We start from the raw sequence: 12,486 nt of genomic DNA, 5'->3' as shown, positions 1-12,486 counted from the left end.
GCTCGTTCGAGCTTTCCTTGAGGAGCTGATTGTCTTTCCTCGACAAGAGTCCCCGCATGACCGTGTTTGCTGCTGTTCCGACCTAGAGGTCAGCGGCACAAAACATGCCACGCTATTGGTCAGAGACCCTGGAAAGACATGCATCATGATCTTCAGTTCGTCATGTACCCCACGCTATGTCACTCGGCGAGCTTATGTGCTTCGCCGACGGCGACATCATCACTTTTGTCTATATCACTGCATAAGTCTTGCTCTGGCTTTAGTACATACTTGCTGGATCTTTTTCGGGACTATTTACTCTCCTGTAAATCGCTTTCACGATGCTGGATCCTCGAACCTTCCCTCGCCCACCTGCCTTGCAGCAAATCAAGAAGACTATCTTGATCAAGTTTCCTGGCCCTAATGGTCAGACCATTGCTTCCACCGATCGTGCCTACTGGGTTCTTGAGACATACCACCCGCCAACCTACTATCTACCTCCAGCCTCGATTAAATTGAACCTGACATCTACCCCCCGACGCACCTTCTGCGAGTGGAAGGGTGTTGCCAACTACTTCACCTTCAACACACCATCAGGCGAGGCGGTAGACAGCAGAGCTTGGACATACAACGAGCCCACTCCAGCGTTCGCCGATATCAAGGGCTATGTCTCATTCTATGCCGACCCCCGATGGGAATGCTACGTGGATGGAGAGTTGGTAGAGCCACAACCAGGTGACTTCTATGGTGGCTGGATGACTAGCGATATTGTTCGCAAGTCTGTTAAAGGCGCACCCGGTACTAGAGGCTGGTAGGATCCTAACGATGCCCCTATGCACATCTGCAAGCCGAAAGTAATGAGCCGTATTCCATAACCATTCCAGAACCTCGTTCAACCAAGGCTATTCGTGTATCCGGAAGATTAATCAACGCGTTCTCTACCGAGCCTCCGGAGTATTATCGTACACTGTTCGGCTTCGAGAACATAGACTTTCTGGGGCAACTGGGGGGGGGATGTCACTCGCATACCAGACTACGAATTTGTCAACGGGGATTTCTCGTAAGTTGCATAAATTTGAGCAACGCTCCGAGTGGCTTGCCTGCTCCTCCAAGCCGACCTATACCAGACTGCTGAATTGGCGAATGTCTTCGCTACGAATCTCTCGAAAGTGTTTTCTCCCCAGGAGCAGACAACTCGCGATATCGTCGATTGGCCTCTCCAAGACTTTTAGTTGTTGCTTTTCTCCGCCAAGGGTACGAAGCTCATCTTGGAATGCTTGTCGTGGCCAAGAAACGCCTCATAGCAGCCCATACCGTTGATGGCGCCTCGACCAACAACTCGTACAATCCAGATGCAAGCCCAAGGGTAACAAACGCAGCCATCAAATATCGATTCGAGAGCACTTCGTCCGAGAAGTTCCTGCCGTAGATGCCGAAATTCGGGGGAAATTTGCGGAGTCTCCTCAAAACATCAGCCGCCTCCGCACTCTCCAGAGTGAGCTATGCCCAAGAAAGGCAAGGTACAATCACTAGCGCGGCGGCGATGTCGATTACTGGGGGGCATAGCCAATCTTTGCACTTAATCCCGGGGAGTCGTGGAGAGGACGTACAAGGTATTTAAGAAGTGTGGGTTGCCCCGTCTTTGGTTTATCCATCGAAACTGGTACGTCTAAGCCAGTCCACAGGGCAGATTGCGCAACACTCTTCTTTACCATTTTTCATCAGTCAAGGTACGTGCCTCTACCTTCTGGCGTTTTGTCTGGGCGTGGAGCTTGTGTGCGCCGCCAAGTACACACAAGCTCCGCATACCAAGCTCTTCCAAGCTCTCAGCATCGCCTTGTCGCGCATAGTCGAAGCTAACGGTCAACAAACAGATACCCGTGTACTCTAGCTTGTCACAATGGAGAAACAATACCCCCATGCCGACCAGCAGGAAGGTCTGCCAGCCACTGGCGAGACGAATGAAGAGATGACCGCGGGAAGATACATCGCGACCCGCATCTCCACACTGAAGCCTCCAATGACCAAGGTCAAGAATCCAATTGGCCTTCTGAGACTACTCAACACACAGCAGTGGCTCTTCTTTTTTGTTGCATTCATCGCTTGGACATGGGATGCATTCGACTTCTTCACCGTATCGCTCACGGTCTCCGACCTCGCCAAAGACTTCGGAAAGACCACAAAGGATATCACTTGGGGTATCACCTTGGTCCTCATGTTCCGTTCAATCGGTTCCATCATCTTTGGTATTGCTGCAGACCGCTATGGTCGCAAATGGTGAGGCCTATTGCACGCTCAAGGATGACAAAGTTGCTAATATGATCAGGCCTTTCGTCATCAACAACATCCTCTTCATTGTTCTTGAACTCGGCACCGGCTTCTGTCAAACGTACAAGCAGTTCCTTGCCGTTCGTGCACTCTTTGGTATTGCCATGGGCGGACTTTACGGAAATGCTGCCGCCACCGCACTCGAGGACTGTCCAGAAGAAGCTCGTGGTATCATCAGTGGAATGTTGCAACAGGGATACGCCTTTGGTTACCTGCTCGCTGTCGTCTTCGCTCGTGGACTCGTTGGTACCACTTCCCATGGCTGGAGACCACTCTTCTGGTTTGGAGCATGTCCTCCTGTCTTGATCATCATCTTCAGACTGTGTCTTCCTGAGACTCAGGCATACCGCGAGCGCCAGGCCGTTCGTGAATCTGGCAGCCCATCCATCGGAGGCACTTTCATCGCTGAAGGCAAGGTCGCACTCAAGCGTCATTGGTTACTTTTGACCTACATGGTTCTCCTCATGGCAGGCTTCAATTTCATGTCTCACGGTTCCCAAGATTTGTACCCTACAATGTTGAAGGTGAGCAAAATCCCAAGAACGCACAACAGAATCATGAGTGCTGACTTCTCTTCCAGAATCAATACAAATTTGACGCGAACTCCGTCACAATCACCCAAGTCGTCGCTAACCTTGGTGCCATCACTGGTGGTACAATCATGGGATACTGCTCTACGATCTTTGGCCGTCGTTTCACCATCATCGTTGCTTGCGTAGTCGGCGGTGCTCTGTTGTACCCATACACGTTTACTTCGTCCAAGGCTGTCATGGCAGCTGCATTCTTCGAGCAATTCTGCGTTCAGGGAGCATGGGGTGTAATACCCATTCATCTGATGGAACTGAGCCCTGGTGCTTTCAGAACCTTCGTCGTCGGAACTGCTTACCAGCTTGGTAACCTTGCTTCCAGCGCCAGTTCGACCATTGAGGCTCAGATTGGTGAGCAATTCCCCTTGCCTCCTGCAGGCAAGGTTAAGAGATATGACTATGGCAAAGTCATCTGCATCTTCCTCGGATGTGTGTACGTCTATGTCATCATTCTTACTCTGGTCGGTCCCGAGTTCAAGGGTCGTGATATGAGAGTCATTCACGACGAAGACATGGCTGAGGCTATGGGAACAACCCTCAAGGAGAAGCGCCAAGACTCGGAGTATGCTGATCGCATCGAGCATGTGTCTTGAGATAGCAAGATGAGGCGGCGCAGGCAGAAACTCGTTGGGACGGAGATGCGACGTGTTTCGATGTTGATATCGCTCTGTTTTTAAAGATACCACGATAAGAATGAAATCTGCTCACAATATGATACACAATCTTTCTCTCGTCGCATGGCGTGCTTGCGTGCGTTCGTGTTTTGATTTGTAGCTGAGAGACATGGGCGTGATAAGCAAACCGGACAAGCTCTCGGTCAAATTCTTGTACGTTTCTTCTCATCTCCTCTTTTTACCTTGGCGATTTGGACATGTGTGTCGGAGGAGTTGATACACAACACTTCGCGCCCGCTATCCAGCACCTTTGCGCACGTGCTTCTCGACAACCACCGCACACAAATATCGCCATCGAAGTTTTTCGACGAAGCATATAACAACTAGCCGCGATTAAGCCGCAGCAGATCGCGTGTCTTGGGTCGTCTAGTAGACGAGGAAAATTCCGACAATGCTTCTCTCGTTTCTGGCCATAAGGTGTACCATATAAGTGCTGCGGGGTGAGAACAAAATACCTTCTCAACCTAGCTGTGAATTGCATCAAGGCATTGGTGTTCTGTATTGACTTCCACGGAGCATGGTCTCTTCGGAGAGTTACTCGGTGCTTCTCTGTTCCCTTCTCCCTTCTCAGCTGCTATCTCTCCACACGACCAAGACACCAGACTACGAGACTCAATCGCGTACCCCATGGGAAAGGCTATCTCTGACAGGATGTCTTTACTTCTAGATAACACTGTGCCGACGCTACGCAGAGAGCATCGCTGTTCCATGCTAGCATGTAGTCTCTCGCCACGGCTAGAGACGGGCCTGGGACCGCCGGAACGCCATCTGGACTCCGAGGCTCAAATGGTATACACGCACTGACCCGACAACCCCATGGAGAAGAAGGTCACCGTTGCGCTAACGTCCTTTGACGTGCTCACAATTCAATTTCCATATGGTCATCGCGTGGACCTTACATAGGTCTCGGCCCCATGATTGGCTCCTATCTTTCATCTCTATCTTGTTCCTCGCGTGGACCAACAACACCGTACCAAATTCAATATCCATCGTTGTGCGAGATCGGGTCTTCCTTTTGAAAGTATGTGGCTGGTCTGACACACTCATGAGTATAGAAGTTCCGTGTTCGCAAGCTGGGCACACGCCGAAGTCGAAAAGTGCTCCCTTCGATTTCACTCTGAACTGGATCAAATCATCAAGCATTTACCAAGTAAATGGAAAAGCATGCCGCTTCTTGCTCGTTTGCGGATTTGCATACTTGGTTGCTTAAGCCGAGATGCCAAATGCGAAACTGGTCTCGTTTTGTAGAAGCCGTTGGTGCTTCGCTTAGCGTGATCTTTCCCAAACCTTCAATGCTTCCAGGTGCGCCACTCGGTTCTAGAAGTCCACGCGACCAGCGGTCTCTCAACACATATAATACCCATACCATGGCCCTCCTCCCCAGCAGTTCATCAGCAGACAACAGCATTCAAACAGTCACTCGTTCGACACCTTCGTTCCCCTCTCCCTTCTACACTCTTTCCAGTCCTCAATATGGACGCAAGCAAGGCTTTCGATGCCGAAAAGGGTCTCGCTCAGGTCACTACCGAGTCTCCTGAATACGAGATTCAGGCTGGTCAGCAGAATGAGCTTAAGCGTTCGCTCAAGAACAGACACATGCAGATGATTGCCATCGGTGGTGCAATCGGCGCTGGTTTCTTCGTCGGTGCTGGTGGTGCTCTCTCAACTGGTGGTCCAGCGAGCTTGATCATAGTATGTGTTACACTTCCCTCGTTACAAGGAGACGTCGGCTAACGAAACCAGGGATTCAGCATCATCGGAGTCATGTTGATGGCTACTATGCAAGCCTTGGGAGAGTTGACCGTCTTGTACCCCGTTAACGGTGCTTTCTTCACATACGCCTGCCGTTTCATCTCCGAGTCCTGGGGTTTCGCCATTGGATGGCAATACGCCATCCAATGGTTGACCATCCTTCCTTTCGAACTTACTGCCGCTTCTATCACGATCGACTTCTGGAAGGGAGCAGCCAACATCAACGTTGGTGTGTGGATTGCTGTCTTCCTTGTTGCTCTGTGTGCCATTCAGTTCTTCGGTGTCCGCGCTTATGGTGAGGTTGAGTTCGTGCTCTCAATCATCAAGATCGTCGCATGTATTGGCTTCATCATCCTCGGTATTGTCATCGATGTCGGCGGTGTCCCTACTGATACTCGTGGCTACATTGGTGCTACCTACTGGGGCAGTAAGTGCAACCACTTCCTTTTCTTCGAACGTAGCTAACGATATTTCAGACCCAGGTGCTTTCCGCAACGGCTTCAAGGGCTTCTGCAGTGTCTTCGTTACCGCATCTTTCGCCTTCGGTGGCACTGAGTTGGTCGGTCTCGCAGCTGCTGAGTCTGCCAACCCCAGAAAGGCTCTTCCCCAGGCTGTCAAGCAGGTCTTCTGGCGTATTGCCTTCTTCTACATCGTTGGCCTCTTCATCCTCGGTCTCGTCGTTCCTTCTGACAACCCCAACCTCCTCCACGCCCACGGCGCCAACAGCCAGTACTCTCCCTTCGTCATTGCCATCCGTCTTGCTGGTATCAAAACCTTGCCAAGCATCTTCAACGCTGTTATCACAGTCTCTGTTATCAGTGTCGCCAACAGCTCTGCATTCGCCTCTACCCGCACCATCCAGGCTCTCGCCGCTCGCGGCATGGCTCCCAAGTTCCTTGCCTACGTTGACAAGAAGGGTCGTCCCATTCCTACCATCATCCTCCAGATGTCCATGGGTCTTCTCGCTTTCGTCAACTTGGCCGCTGCTGGTAGCGTTCTTTTCACTTGGCTCTTGTCCCTTACCGGTCTTGCCAACTTCTTCGTTTGGGGCAGCATCAACCTTTCCCACATCCGTTTCCGCAAGGGTTGGGCACACTCTGGTCGCACCCTCGAGCAGCTCCCTTACAAGGCCAAGTTCGGCGTCATCGGCAGTTACGTCGGTCTCTTCCTCAACGTCATCTGTCTCGTTGCTCAGTTCTACGTTGCCCTCTTCCCCATTGGCGGCAAGCCTGACGCTGCCAACTTCTTCGAGTCTTACCTCGCCGGTCCCGTCATCTTCACCCTCTTCATTGGCTGGAAGTGCTGGACTCGCGACTGGAAGATGTGGATCAGCGCCTCTGACATGGATGTCACCACCGACATGCGCGAATTCGAGGATGATGAGGAGGAGACTGTCAAGGCCACTGGCTTCATGGGCAAGGTCAAGTCTGTCACCTCTGCTTTCTTCTAAGCGATTTGTCTACGTCTCAAAATTTATGATATAGCACGGAGTTTCGGGTCGACGATTGGGTCTTTGGGAAAAAAGCCTTTTCATGATTAAGCATTATACCTCTATGGATGACAGACATAGCTACGACCAGAAATTATGATCTCTCTTTACCTTTCAAATCATTTCCCATCTTGATCTGTTTTTGCTTTACTCTATGATAGCATGCATTAATTCTGATTCTGGAAAGGTACAACGCTCTGATTCTCGATGTACAAGGGTTTGGGCGATGGTCACCGGTAGAGGAAGGTACAGCTGCGTTGCGGGCGCTTCCCATTGACCTCTTTTGCTGATCAATCTCCCGAGCCCCTGCTCTAATCATCAAATACGACCTTGCATAATTACGAGACTGAGCTAAGAAGCAACTAATGTTCGTTATCAGAAACCTTAGGTGTGTGGATCGACTGCTGAAAGAACAACAGCTCTTTATTGCGTCTAGTCGTGTTATGACTAAAGGCAATAAAGCAACCACCCGAGGAAGCCTCTCTCTACAAGGGCCTAGCAGTTCCGTACACCATCACAAGACCGTTTTGTAAATGTTGCCCACGGTCACCCATCAACCGTAGCTCTTGTCACCATCGACAGCGAATATCTATCGCCTAGAAAGATGCTCCCTGCGAACCCGCTGCCTTTCTCAACTGACTGCTGCACATACACTCGCCCTCGCCATCAACAATACTTCAGAATGAGGCCACACAGAAGAAGGAGTTTCAAACATGTCAAGCATCAGGGTGACACTGACTCGCTCCTACGAACCTGGTCGATATCCACACTGCTATGAGAGTCAAAGGAGAAACAGCTGCTCACTAGCCTAATGTAAACAGCTCCTCAATTGAAACGTGGCCGATGATTGAAGCCAGGCCCGAGTCTTGCATTGGATTTCACTTTAAACCGGCATCGCGACTCCCTATGCATCTACTTTGGTCCCAGAAGCAACAACACACAGAGTCCGAACGGAATGCGTGCAAGACACGAGGGGTTATATACTTCTACAAAAACGATCAGCGCGGTACAGCTGTTCACCAAGTCAAGAAATGATGTCTACCCTTGGAAAGAACACACGCAACATCAATACTTTGAATGGACCGCCATCCGAGAAGACTTTCGACAGCTTCTCGAAAGAGGCCGTCTTTTCGTACCAGATATCTGGTCCGGAAGGAGCAATGCTTATACTCAAACTAGAGCCGGAGGGAGGACGGTCCGAGGGAAGGTGGACCCAAGTGTACAAACGACCAGAGGGGAAGGAGCCATTGCGAGATTTAAGGCTCTCTATGCCTTCCTTGATCGATAAGTCCGGCTTTCTCCCAATGTCAACACAGAATGGCACTTGAACGACAGAACTTCAAAGTGAGACCTGTTGATTCGATATTTTGTGTAGTGGTGGTAGTGGTAGTAGTAGTAGCAATTGTAGAAACTTCAATCTTGAAGAGTAAAAAAAGAAAAGGTCGATCTTACACCCTATCCCAAGCCAGACCCTTCTGTGCTTTGCTTGCTCGCTTGAACGCCGCCGCCAATTTCGCCGCCTCCAGCTTAGTAAAATGCACTCTGTGAACATGGTTCTACATCTCAACAGTCTTGTATCCAGTTTCTTCTGAGTTGGAGGGCTCCAAAGTGTCGCTTTGCTGAGCAATAGCTGCTCCTTCTTGGGTACCCACAACACCGAGCTTGTCGCCCTTGTCCTCGCTTTCGCCTTGGGCGGCTGCTCTGACATCGCTGTCGACAGAGACGCCCATGCTTGCGAACTTGGCTTCGACATCTCCAACTCTTCGCTTGAATTGCAGGCGGTCGAAGAAGAGGCGCTGACGTTGGCGCTCCAGATCTCTGCGCTCGGTCTGAAGAAGAGTCTCCATCTCATCAAACTGTTGCAGCTTGAGCTCGAGCTTTTGCATGTGTAGGTTGACGGCCGAGGAGACCAGTGAGCTGACATGGCGTTCAGTGTGCGAGGCCAGAGCGGATGAACGAGCGGCAGTCAGGCTGAGAGCCAATGTGGCGGGCGAAGAAGCTTTGTCTTGAGGCTCCTCCTTGAGTGCTTTGGGACTTGTGGACTGCTTCTCGGCTGTGATCGTGTCATCAACCTCCATAGAGTTGTCGTCTTTTGAGGGCTCTGCTTCGGTCGAGGTCTCGTTCTCCTTTTCCGGCTCGGCCACTGCTGAGTCCTTCTCGATGTTGCTGCGAAGCTGCTTTCTCATCTGGTCCACCGTCTTGCCTGCAGCAACAGCGGCCACAGCGGGATCAGCCAGATTTGCGAGGAAACTCAAAACAGACATGACGGGGTTATCAGCTTGTGAGAAGGGAACACGACCATTGCTCAGGAAAGCCAGGTTGTTCGGTGCACCATCGACTGTGTCCTCGCCTTCCATGTACTTGTCCTCAATCTCGAGCTGCAAGAACTTGAGAACACACTCTTCCCTCGTGCGGCTTCCGACGTGTGTAGCGATCTGCTCCCAGTTTTCATCAAACAGCTCCAAACCTTCAAGCAACAGCAACAATTCCGAGTCGGCCCAGGGAGCTTCGCGATCGGCGATAGTGGTGTACTTTTCATTCTCCAGCTTTGTGTAGTCGGCGGGACCGGTTGAGTTAGGATATCTTCCCTCCATGAAACACGACGGACACAGATCGAATTTGAGCACGGCGCCATTCTTACCAGCGACAGAGGCCGGAGGAGCCTTAGCGTTGTGATAACGGACACGAGTGCAGTCTTTTCCGCATGAGTAGCAGAAGTATTGCTTTCCAGGTTGTTTGAGCGAGTCCTCGAGATCGGTACCGTTCTCCTGTTTGGCGGTGAGATCCTTTCCGGTGGATTCGTAAATGTTGCGTCTAACTTCCAGATTCAAGTCGGACTTGATGGCAGGAGTGGCGCTTGCCAGACGGTCTGTGCCGGGGTTGGAGCGTCCAGCAGTGAGTGTCGAGTTGGGAGCGGGTTGGTGAGGCTGCAGACCACGGGGCGTGTCTGCCGTAATACGGAAGTGGCCGGTGAAAGGCGGCGCGATGTTAGAGGGCCGAGTGTCAGGGTCAATCTGGAGAGTGTTAGTTTGTTGTTGGTCAGATCAAAGGAGAGGTCAAGCGTGCCTGGTAGTTGATCAAGCCCCACTGCTCGAGGAAAGCGTGAACGCGCATGATTGCACAAACGTCACCAGCCAAGTTGCGACGGCAGGCGGTAACAGTGAGGTATTCTTGGGGGTTGAGGCGGTATGTGTTGATCATAAAATCGCGGTAGTCCTTGTAGACGGCGGGAGTCTTTGAGCGGTTGCGCGAGTTGAAAAACTCGGGCAGGGCCTTGCGTTCGAGGTTGTGTACTTGGTGCATGTCAAACCAAGCGCTGTACGAAGGCAGAATGATGGCGTGTGTTTGTTCGATCAGATGCGAGCGCGCCGAGGCCTCGACTCGCGACTTTGTCTGTTGTTCGGTTTCCTGTGGTGGTGCGGCATCGATCGTGTCCTCGGCGGCTTCTGGGGCATCCTTAGCATCCTCGTTGGCATCGGCCATGTCCTCGTCGTCGCCCTGTTGTAGCTCGTTCTCGGCAGGAGGGCCGTCAGGCGCATCCAGCGGGTTGTCTGACGGCGATTTCGCATTTGTGTCGTCCATCATAGAAGTGTCTTCTGCATCTGCGCGACTGGATTAGAGGTGGGCGCAAAGGTAGCGATTAGTGAGGTGATGTACCTTGAGCATCCTCTCGTTGCTGTTCCTCGATCTGCTCGTTTTCGGCATGGATCAATTCGTCAGATACGGCACCGGGCGCATTGACAGTATCTTCGCTTGCGAGTGAATCCATAATGCGACAAGTGTGAGCGATAATAACGCGTACGTGGATGGATTGACACAGGAAGCTATAAGTTGCTAGGGAAAGGTCCCGACGCGTCTGATCCTCCGCGCTTGGAGCGACCGAGCCCTCCGCAAATCGTGTCAGCCGGAGTTTAGCCGGCCGGTCGAGGCTCTGACAGGTTGAAGTGAAAGCATCGAGACAGCCTGAGAGATGAGCATTGTTTTGCAAAGTCAGTGTTCGTTGCACATTGTTGAGTCTGGGTACGGCATGACCGAGTTAGATTGCTGGTGCGATCAAACTCGTAAGAGACAATTCCGGTACATCACGCTACCATTCTTTGACCATTACTCCAACACAACGTTGCCTGCAGTATCGGTCCTGGCCATCTGAACATACCATCTTAATCACAAGTGCTCTCTATCTGAACTGTAGTAGCGAGATTGTCCCATGATGTGACACAAACTATTATGGTCGGTGGTGACTTCCCTTTCATGTGCTAGAGAGGCATCTCTCGGCCGGCGTCGGTCCCTCGGCTTGAAACGCGAAAGCATCCATCTTCGTATTGGAAAGAGCGGGGCGTTCGCGATGAAGCATTCTACATACCACAACCATGTTTTCAGCGGCACGACAGACTGCCCTGCGGCAAGCTCGCTCATCATGCATGCGCCCTAGAGTTACTGCCCCATTGTCTCGCGATGTCGCCATCGCCCGCCTGCTCTCGACTCTGGCCGTCCTGGAACAAAATGATGGAAAGCTGAACATGTCATCGCTCGCCGCCGTCTCGGCTGCCATGAAGCTCGGTGGCTCCGTGACTGGTTTCGTCGCCGGGTCAAACATCAAGGCTGTCGCCGACGAGGCCGCAAAGGTCGAAGGTCTCGAGAAGATCATCTACGTCGACAACGCCGCCTACGACAGAGTACGTGACGCTGTCTGCCAACAAAGCCCATCTTGTATTGACATAGCCTAGGGTCTTCCCGAGAACTTTGCTCCCCTCCTTGTCGAGAACATCAAGAAGGGAGACTTCACCCATGTCTTCGCCGGCCACTCTGCCTTTGGCAAGAACCTGATGCCCCGTGTCGCCGCCATGCTTGACGTCCAGCAAATCTCGGACATTACAGACATCGAGTCCGAAGACACCTTCGTCCGCCCCATCTATGCCGGTAACGCCATTCTCACCGTTCAGACCTCCGATAGCCCCAAGATTGTCACCATCCGTGGTACCGCTTTTCCTTCAGGCGCCGCACAGGGTGGTAGCGCTTCCGTCGAGGAAGGTGTCGACCCCAAGGTCGAATCACTCACTGAGTGGATCAGCGAGGACCTCGCTACCTCGGATCGTCCCGATCTCGCCACTGCCGAGAAGGTCGTCTCTGGTGGTCGTGGTCTCAAGTCAAAGGAAGAGTTTGATCGCATCATGCCTCCGCTTGCCGATGCCCTCGGTGCCGCCATTGGTGCTTCGCGTGCTGCCGTCGACAGTGGTTTCGCAGACAACAGCTTGCAAGTCGGTCAGACTGGCAAGAACGTCGCTCCTCAACTCTACCTTTGCGCCGGTATTAGTGGTGCCATCCAGCATCTCGCTGGTATGAAGGACAGCAAGGTCATCGCTGCCATCAACAAGGACGCCGATGCCCCCATCTTCCAGATCGCTGACGTCGGTCTCGTCGGTGACCTCTTCGACAAGGTCCCCGAGCTGACTGAGAAGCTCAAGGCATAATAAACTAGCAGAGCCATCACACAAAATGAAACACGACTCAAAAATTCTGGTCATACCTAGGGCCCTGTAAGCTGTACGTTGTATATACCATAGGTGGGCGCATTGCAGGTCTTTCTCTTTTCTTCATCTGGAAATCATGCATAGTGAATTTAAAGCAAACTTGATATTCCTTCTGCCTCTACCTCCAACCCTTGATGCTCAGAATG

The 12,486-nt window shown here is 51.9% G+C and overlaps 5 protein-coding genes across 5 annotated transcripts; 4 read left to right on the top strand and 1 right to left on the bottom strand.

The window, feature by feature from the left end:
* Nucleotides 1-320: 320 nt before the first annotated feature.
* AUEXF2481DRAFT_27131 (uncharacterized protein) lies at nt 321-794 on the top strand (the record flags this gene model as incomplete). The annotated part of the gene is made up of 1 exon (XM_013490788.1): nt 321-794. The coding sequence occupies one exon, from the start codon at nt 321-323 to the stop codon at nt 792-794; it is 474 nt and encodes a 157-aa protein (XP_013346242.1).
* A 723-nt stretch (nt 795-1,517) lies between these two features.
* On the top strand, nt 1,518-3,617 carry AUEXF2481DRAFT_544347 (uncharacterized protein). Its single transcript, XM_013491067.1, has 4 exons — nt 1,518-1,709; nt 1,854-2,256; nt 2,306-2,831; nt 2,888-3,617. The coding sequence occupies exons 2-4, from the start codon at nt 1,880-1,882 to the stop codon at nt 3,485-3,487; spliced, it is 1,503 nt and encodes a 500-aa protein (XP_013346521.1). The 5' UTR covers nt 1,518-1,709; nt 1,854-1,879; the 3' UTR covers nt 3,488-3,617.
* A 1,424-nt stretch (nt 3,618-5,041) lies between these two features.
* AUEXF2481DRAFT_2702 (uncharacterized protein) lies at nt 5,042-6,770 on the top strand (the record flags this gene model as incomplete). The annotated part of the gene is made up of 3 exons (XM_013490681.1): nt 5,042-5,260; nt 5,312-5,747; nt 5,797-6,770. 3 exons carry the CDS (start codon nt 5,042-5,044, stop codon nt 6,768-6,770), a joined length of 1,629 nt encoding a protein of 542 aa, XP_013346135.1.
* A 1,481-nt stretch (nt 6,771-8,251) lies between these two features.
* On the bottom strand, nt 8,252-10,610 carry AUEXF2481DRAFT_544497 (uncharacterized protein). The gene is made up of 3 exons (XM_013491066.1): nt 10,467-10,610; nt 9,876-10,419; nt 8,252-9,823 (listed from the first exon to the last, which is right to left on the bottom strand). Exons 2-3 carry the CDS (start codon nt 10,392-10,394, stop codon nt 8,366-8,368), a joined length of 1,977 nt encoding a protein of 658 aa, XP_013346520.1. The 5' UTR covers nt 10,395-10,419; nt 10,467-10,610; the 3' UTR covers nt 8,252-8,365.
* Nucleotides 10,611-11,179: 569 nt separating this feature from the next.
* AUEXF2481DRAFT_63275 (uncharacterized protein) lies at nt 11,180-12,280 on the top strand (the record flags this gene model as incomplete). The annotated part of the gene is made up of 2 exons (XM_013490968.1): nt 11,180-11,485; nt 11,537-12,280. 2 exons carry the CDS (start codon nt 11,180-11,182, stop codon nt 12,278-12,280), a joined length of 1,050 nt encoding a protein of 349 aa, XP_013346422.1.
* Nucleotides 12,281-12,486: the final 206 nt, after the last annotated feature.

Source organism: Aureobasidium subglaciale, assembly GCF_000721755.1.
Source record: "Aureobasidium subglaciale EXF-2481 unplaced genomic scaffold scaffold_4, whole genome shotgun sequence".
NCBI classification, from domain to species: Eukaryota; Fungi; Ascomycota; class Dothideomycetes; order Dothideales; family Saccotheciaceae; genus Aureobasidium; species Aureobasidium subglaciale.
Note: the sequence above shows the minus strand (reverse complement) of the source record. Positions and strands in the feature narration are given on the sequence as shown.

Excerpts from the sequence above, each read along its gene's own strand:
- AUEXF2481DRAFT_544497 (XM_013491066.1), bottom strand. The coding sequence starts at position 10,394 with ATGATGGACGACACAAATGCGAAATCGCCGTCAGACAACCCGCTGGAT. Across the intron at positions 9,824-9,875 it reads GGGGCTTGATCAACTACCAG|ATTGACCCTGACACTCGGCC; the intron begins GCACGCTTGACC and ends AACACTCTCCAG.
- AUEXF2481DRAFT_544347 (XM_013491067.1), top strand. The coding sequence starts at position 1,880 with ATGGAGAAACAATACCCCCATGCCGACCAGCAGGAAGGTCTGCCAGCC. Across the intron at positions 2,257-2,305 it reads GACCGCTATGGTCGCAAATG|GCCTTTCGTCATCAACAACA; the intron begins GTGAGGCCTATT and ends TAATATGATCAG. Across the intron at positions 2,832-2,887 it reads TGTACCCTACAATGTTGAAG|AATCAATACAAATTTGACGC; the intron begins GTGAGCAAAATC and ends CTTCTCTTCCAG.